Below are 7,509 nucleotides of genomic sequence, written 5' to 3' on the forward strand. Positions count from 1 at the left end.
GTTAGATGGTTCATATCAAAGTCGGAGTCCACAATGTCATATGGAGTACTTCCCAATACTACTACGATGGTGCATGAATGAACCTTATAATTAAAGCATTCCAAGGTTGATACATTCTGTGCTTAGTTAATAGCCTAAAATATTCGGTTGATTAAATGATTCCAGACATCCAATCAATGTGATGTTCTATTATGATATTTTCCTCCTAACTTTTTTTTTATGGAGTGCCTAGTCAAATGTCGAGATTAATGAAACTAAAATAAATATTTTTTAAGGGAAGTGATATAACCGCCCCTTTTGATTACTGGGGACACCTAGCGCAGTGTACGTGGCAATCAGGCCCGTTGAATTCTTCTGACGTCAAGTACATCAGCCCCACTTTAGTCATTGATACACTGGCTCTGGGTGTCCCTGGTAATCAAAACGGGTGGAATGCCACCTCCCTTTTTTAATCTCAACCCTTTACAAGAAAGTGAAAGGGTGATGTTTGCCAAACAAACTTAGTTGCGGTGGAGGTGAGACCATGCCCTTTTTATTATAACCATTCCTTTTTTATTTCCCTACATGGGTTTCACGAAACTAATAACAAGGCACACAACAATGTTCACACATGTGAGAAAAAGAGGCATGTGTGATTTGAGAGAAGGGCAAACAAAGAAAAAAAGAGATTCTTTAGACATGAGAGTGAGAGTGAGAGTGAGAGCGAGTGAGAGAGGGAAAGGGAGGAGAGGAGAGGAGAGGAGAGGAGAGGAGGAGAGGGGAGGAGAGGCCCCATGTTGAATGGTGTATAGTGTATACTCTACGAGATATGTAGCCAATCCCAAGGGCCAATTCAAGAAGAACTTATCCAATATAATAGCCAGCCCAAGACTAGCTCATTCAAGGATTTCTATCCCTGTGGATAGCAAACACCATTAACGGGCTTTTATTAGTTGAATGTGGGACATTGGATATTTTCAATGTAACCACACGTTTGTAGGCCATTGATGTCTTCATGCTATAGATGGGTGATCATCAAATGAATGGTTTGGATCTCGTTAAGTAAACGGGTCTACAAAAATCACCATCTTCTCTTTATTTTTACCTATTTAACGAGCTCATCGGTTTCGTAAAATTGGGCTTGGGTCCGGGTTCCAGACCTAACCCATTTAAAGAAGTAGCTCAAATTTTAAAACCCGACCCAAATAGCAGGCCTACATGTCCAGTGAAGACCTGATCTCTATTAAACTTGTGGGACCTCTATGTTTTAGTGGGGTCTATCAAATCCACAGCTGCTGATATGTACACATTGACTCATTAGATGAGCATGGCTCAATCCCCCCTAAAGTCAAATTTGTCTTTAATAGTCTCGTAAAAAACACTCCAAGATCAACAATCAAAACCACCAATTTTTATATTGGGGGGTGTGTGTTCTACGAAACTCTAAAATCAGTGCCTGATTCAATTTGTTTAGAACTGTTTTTCTTCACTTTCTCCCGTTTGGTAGGAAAATGAGATGGTAAAGAAGACTTTTTCCCTAGCTAAAAAACATTTTTAGCAATACTTATAATCCAAAGCAGAGAAGATTTGGACATTCCTTTCATTAAACACAAAAGATCAACAATCAAAACCATAAGTTTTTTATTGGGTGTGTTCTACGAAACTCTAAAATCATTGCATCATTAGATTTGATTAGAGACGTTTTTCTTCACCTTCTTGTGTTGCTAGGAAAATGACATGGTCGGGCCGACTTTTTTTCCTAGATTTTCTTAAGACCCTATTTCGATTGCGTGAATAATCTCGAAAACTTTAGGAAGGAAAAACTTTTCCAAAATTTCCTATTGTTTGGTTACAAATGAAAAAAGATGAACCAACACGCTTCTAGCTGTATTTAGAGGGACCTTCCACTTATGATGATATCCCTCTAAACTAAGCATAATCATATGATTGTCCTCTAGATTGAGAAAAGGAAAAAAAAAAAATCGAGGAAGAAAATTTCTGCCAGAAATATTTTTCTTTCAATCCAAACAATCAAGAAGGTGCAACAATTTTTTGAATAAACTATATGGAAATATATACTGCCTGTTTGGATGCAGAGAAGATTTTGATTTGGATTTCTTACATTTGCGGCCCTTTTTGCATTGTAATTTAGATCCGGATCAAATTCTTGGATTTCCAATTCAGAAACTGACAGTGAAAAAAAATCAGATTTCCAATTATGCTGTGAAAATAAGAACTTGGAAATTTGGCAGTTTCCTTCACCCTCTTTGCTCCTCAACCTCTTCCCTCCAATAGGAAGTACCCCCTTCCGTCTCTCTCTCCCTCAACATGAGCTGCCGGATCTATTCATTTGGTATTCAAAACTCAATTCTAAATCCAAATACAATATATGAGGTATCCAAACGGGCCCTTAGTGGGAGAAAATATAAGTAGAATCCACTTGTTGATTATCCATTCACCCAATCATTGGGATAGTGACCCAAGGTCTATCTTATTCTTGGATACACTTGATATCCTCTGATCACCATGTTGACCTTCTTTCTTGGATAAAATATTATCAAAACATAATCGGTGAATAAAGAAAAAAATAATCTTAAGATAAACTCATCCAAAAAAGATAGCGCGCCCACACACACTACTGTATTTAATTACAACTCCTCTTTTCATGCAGATATATCATTTATGCTGGAACGGGGTAATACACTCTCTCTCTCTCTCTCTCTCTCTCTCTCTCTCTCTCTCTCTCTCTCTCTCTCTCTCTCTCTCTCTCTCTCTCTCTCTCTCTCTCTCTCTCTCTCTCTCTCTCTCTCTCTCTCTCTCTCTCTCTCTCAGTATAAAAGATTAAATAGCACCATCTCCGGAGGCTTAAGCTTTTGGAGTAATTGGTTGTTTCACATGGTAACAGAGCAATTGGCCTGGGTTCAAAACTCCTTGATTTCAAAAATACACATGTAATGGCTAACCCAAAAGAGGGGCCACATGTGTTACGTGTAGGCCAACCCTAAAAAAAGAGGGGCCAACTCTCTCTCTCTCTAAGTTAACGGCATTCTTATTATTTTGTTGTTACATGTACGTATACACAGTGCGCATAGATAACATAAACCTGTTTTTATTTTATTTTTTAACCCAGAGGTCGGGGGTTCACACATTCATCAGGGATATGTTGAATGTTTTAAAAAATATATATATATATATATATATATATATATATAGAGAGAGAGAGAGAGAGAGAGAGAGAAAAGTGAGTCTGGTCTGCCGACCAGAAAACCCACTCTACTCCTCCCAGTTTATAAGCCGTTAGATCATAAGTGAATGATCCAAGCCATTATTTCATATGAGAAAAGATCGAATAAAATTTGAGTTTCATTCCAGCGCTAAAAACGAACGAGGAAAACCCATTTCACCGCCCATTTGCAGAGACTCTCAAAACCCACACTCTCAAAACCCATTTCACCGCCCAAATCAAAATCCATTTCCAGAGAGTCTCAAAACCCATTTGCAGAGATTTAAAAAAAGAAAAAAGAAAGGGGTTTTGGCTTGGGATCTCAACAGGTGAGAACCCATTTCATGATAAAGTTTTCGCTTGGGATCTCTTGATAAAGTTTGTGTTCTTAGCTGTGGGATCTCAACAGGTGAGAACCCATTTCATCTCACTCCATTTGCTAAATTTCTCTCCCAAATCAAAGCTTTCTTTTCAAAGCCGGAGCTCTCTTCTCAGGTCTTGGTGCGGCTTTGAACGTTGCAAAACCCAAAAAGGGTTCAACTGTGGGTTTTGATTTGGGCGAGTTTCCAGAGATTTAAAAAAAGAAAGGGGTTTTGGCTTGGATCTCTCCTTCCTCGTTTGTTTTCAACATTAAATCAGGTACTTTCTCTCTAACTCTCTCCTCTTTCAAGATCTCTCTCAGATTTCTTTGTTTTTTTTTCTTTTGAAGCCATCGATTGAAAGCTACGTTTTTTGTTGGAAAGATCTGTAGCTTTTTTTTAAGCCATGGAAAGATCTGTAGCTATTTTGAAAAGAAAGCTAGGGTTCTTTTTTGGTTCGAAACCCTACCTACATTTTTCAATCCATGGATTTCAAGATGGGTTTCTTTGTTGTTTCGAAACTGGGGTTTTTGCTAGCTGTTGTTCTGGGTTTTGGTAGATGGTTTTGGTTTTTTGCTAGCTGTTGTTTATTTTTTTCCTTTTATAGCTGCTGTTTTGTTTCGAAACCGTAGTTTCATCCACATCGGTCTTCATATTTTGCTAGCTGCTGTTTTTGTTTTGGTTTCGAGGAAAAACTGGATTGACCAAACAGAAGATTGAGATTTGAATGGTTTTTGCTAGATGGTTATTGTTTATTTTTCAAACAGAAGGTTTTTACGAAAAAAATGGATTTTGGTAACAACTCATTAGCATGAACATGGATATTTAGCTATCGTTATACAGGAAGCAGAGGAAGCATATATTCTGTTTCTATTGGGAAAACCTTTTATTTCTATTTTTGTATTCGAAGTAAAATGTTGTTTATTTGAGATTGGAATGATTTTCTTATGACTTTTTATTTACTGTGGTTGTTCTTATGAGAAGGGATTGAAGACGTTGTATAGAACCGATGGATAGCAGTAATGAGTTGGAACCTTGTGTGTTATCTATTGATCAAATTGATGCAAATATGTTACTTTTGATTGAAGATACAATGTCGGAAGCTAAAGGAGTAAATGAGAAAGTTGCTGGAGATAGTTATGGTTGATGGGGGTGGAAATCTGAATGAGGCTGCTTTGGTAGAAGGTGATAATGATGTGGGATGTGGTGGGAACTTTAGTACGCCTATTAAGGATGATTCTCAGAGCAATGCACGTATTGTACCATTTGTTGGTTTGGAGTTTGAGAACGAAGTAGCTGCCTATCAGTATTATAACTTATACGCATTGGTTATAGGCTTTGGAATTCGGAAAGCAAAGACCGCTAGTTCGAAGAAGGATACTAAAGTTGTAATATGGAGGAGATTCGTATGCGATAAAGAGGGGTTTAGAAGCTCGAATGATAAGAGACAGGCTGGAAAAGAAGTGAAAGTACGTCGCCATAAGCGGGAGGGTTGTGAAGCAAAGTTGGAGATATCACTCAAAAATGGCAAGTGGGTTGTCACTGCTTTTCAACCCACTCATTGACATGCTCTCACTTCCCCTGACAGAATACGATTGCATCGTTCACATAATGGATTCCATAAGAGCAATGCTTGTAAGAATTTGATAGATTTGCTCAGAGATAGTGGGTTGCCGCCTCCTGGTATTGCGAGGGCTATTAATGAGTCATGTAAAGGATCAGATGCACAAATCACAACCAATCAAGTGGTTTCCCATCTGATAATACGAAGACAGAACAATATGGGGAGAGAAGCAGTCATAGTAGCAAAACATTTCCAAAAGAAACGATCAGAAGATCCAAACTTCTTCTTTTCTATGGAGTTGGATGAGGTGGGCAATTTAAGATCTATGTTTTGGGCGGACGCACGGGCAAAGACTGCGTACCTAACATTTAGTGACGTAATTGTTTTCGATGTTACGTACAAGACTAATAGGTATCAGATGCCTTTCGCTCCATTTACTGGGGTGAACCATCATAGACAGTCTGCCCTCTTTGGATGCGCACTACTAGCAGACGAGAAGGAAGAGACGTTTACATGGTTGTTTGAGCAATGGTTGAGGTGTATGTTTGGGAAGGCTCCTGGTTGCATAATTACCGATATGGATGGGGCAATGCGAAATGCAATTCAGATTGTATTCCCTAGTACTCGCCATCGGTTCTGCTATTGGCACATCAAGAAGCATCTAGTTGAGCATATTCCAGCTTTTAGAGACCCAACCAGTGACTTCGAAAAAGATTATTCTCATTGGTTTTATAGGAAAACAATATCAGATTCTGAGATGGAGTGGAAAAAGATGGTTGAGAAATATAACATTGGTGAAAAAGACTGGCTAGCGAAAATGTGGGAGTCGCAGAGTCATTAGGTGCCAGTTTATTTTAGAGGCACGTTCACTGCTGGCATGGTATCTAGTTCACGTAGTGAGAGCATAAATGCCTTCTTTGATGGCTTCGTCAATCAAAACACAACTTGCAAGAATTTGTCCAACAATATGATAGGGCACTCGTTGCTCGTCGTAAGTCCGAATCTCAAGAAGACGTCAATACTAAATCAACAAAAGTTGTATTGAAAGAAAAAAATCGGTTGGAAGCCCAAGCAGGAGATTTTTATACGAGGGCATTGTTTACCATATTCCAAACCGAGTTTACTGAAAGTATTGATCTGTGGGAAGATGAGACATGTAAGAATGGCAACGTCACCGAATACATTGTTGGTTTCAGTGATGACCCAATATGGAAATGGTCGAAGGTTGTGTATGAGGAATCTAAAGAGGGTGTAAAGGCTACATGTGCATGTGCGAAGTTTGAAATTGAAGGGATTTTATGTAGACATATACTCCGCATTATGACCTTGAAGCGTTTAACGAGCATTCCTGCGAGATATATCTTACATAGATGGAGTATTGGGGCGAGATATCATGTTGGTGGTGGAGTGCCTACAGGAGAAGAAGATAGTGATGACGCTACTCCTCTTCAGAAATGGTGCCTGATAGGAAAGCATCAACGCCTTCTAGAAGAAATGCAGAGTGATAAGAGTCTCTTCAAGAAGATGAATGAAGCTTTTGATGCTTGGTTAGCGGAATGTGAACAAAATAAGTTGGTTGAGCAAATTTCAATGCCATGTAGTGGCAGCCAAGTGCATTCTAACTTTATCAGGGAAACCCCTGAGATTGTTATTCGCGATCCCAAAGTTGTGAGAGGCAAAGGCCGCCCGAAAAAAGCAACACGGCATAAATCTCCTTTAGAGGTGTCTCAAACCCAGCGCAAGAGGAAGAAGTGTGGAATTTATGGTCTTTTGGGCCATTACCAGACAACGTGTAAAAAGAAAAGGAAGGTTTGGATTACTGCTAACATTTTCCTTTTTTACCTTAAATATTTATTGTTCACTTTTGCTAACATGTAGTACCTTTTTTTCTTTAATATATGTGTGGATAGATGCCCACAACAGAGGTGCCCATAACGGAGGTGCAGGAGGATGAAGACGTAGCGGAAGACGAAGAGGCAGAGGAGGAAGATGAAGAGGCAGAGGACGAAGACGAAGACTGAATATAGATTGAACAATAATATGGAAGTAATTTCTACTTCACATGAAATGGTTTATTTGTATCAGTTGTAACGGCCTGATGATGATCCTTATTCTTGTTCATGCAGGGTATTTGAAGTTCCAAACAGATTGTGTGCATTCTGCGAATTGTTTTGGGCTTACTAAATTGGGAAATGTTTATGGATTGAACTTTATGTTATGGCAATGTTATGGACTCTTATGCTCTGTTATTTAGTGCTACGCTTGCAGCTCCTTTGATTTCAATCTTTGGCATGCTGTAAATGTTCGTTTGTCCCTGTGTACATAGAATGTCATTTATAATTGGATGTGTAATTCCTACAGAATTTGGGAATTCCTACTATTAT

General features: G+C 38.8%; 1 protein-coding gene across 1 annotated transcript; it reads left to right on the forward strand.

The window, feature by feature from the left end:
- The first annotated feature begins 4,676 nt into the window (after positions 1-4,676).
- Positions 4,677-7,146, forward strand: LOC143861563 (protein FAR1-RELATED SEQUENCE 5-like). The gene is made up of 4 exons (XM_077372466.1): positions 4,677-5,092; positions 5,150-5,944; positions 6,100-6,934; positions 7,036-7,146. Exons 1-4 carry the CDS (start codon positions 4,677-4,679, stop codon positions 7,144-7,146), a joined length of 2,157 nt encoding a protein of 718 aa, XP_077228581.1.
- Positions 7,147-7,509: the final 363 nt, after the last annotated feature.

The sequence above is a fragment of the Tasmannia lanceolata genome, unplaced genomic scaffold, assembly GCF_043159265.1.
Source record: "Tasmannia lanceolata isolate RefF3 unplaced genomic scaffold, GAP_Taslan_0.1 ptg000037l, whole genome shotgun sequence".
In the NCBI taxonomy this organism is placed as follows: Eukaryota; Viridiplantae; Streptophyta; class Magnoliopsida; order Canellales; family Winteraceae; genus Tasmannia; species Tasmannia lanceolata.

Coding starts and splice junctions, on each gene's coding strand:
- LOC143861563 (XM_077372466.1), top strand. CDS start 4,677: ATGAGAAAGTTGCTGGAGATAGTTATGGTTGATGGGGGTGGAAATCTG. Junction 5,093..5,149: donor ATATCACTCAAAAATGGCAA/GTGGGTTGTCAC, acceptor TTCCCCTGACAG/AATACGATTGCATCGTTCAC. Junction 5,945..6,099: donor AAAGACTGGCTAGCGAAAAT/GTGGGAGTCGCA, acceptor ACAATATGATAG/GGCACTCGTTGCTCGTCGTA.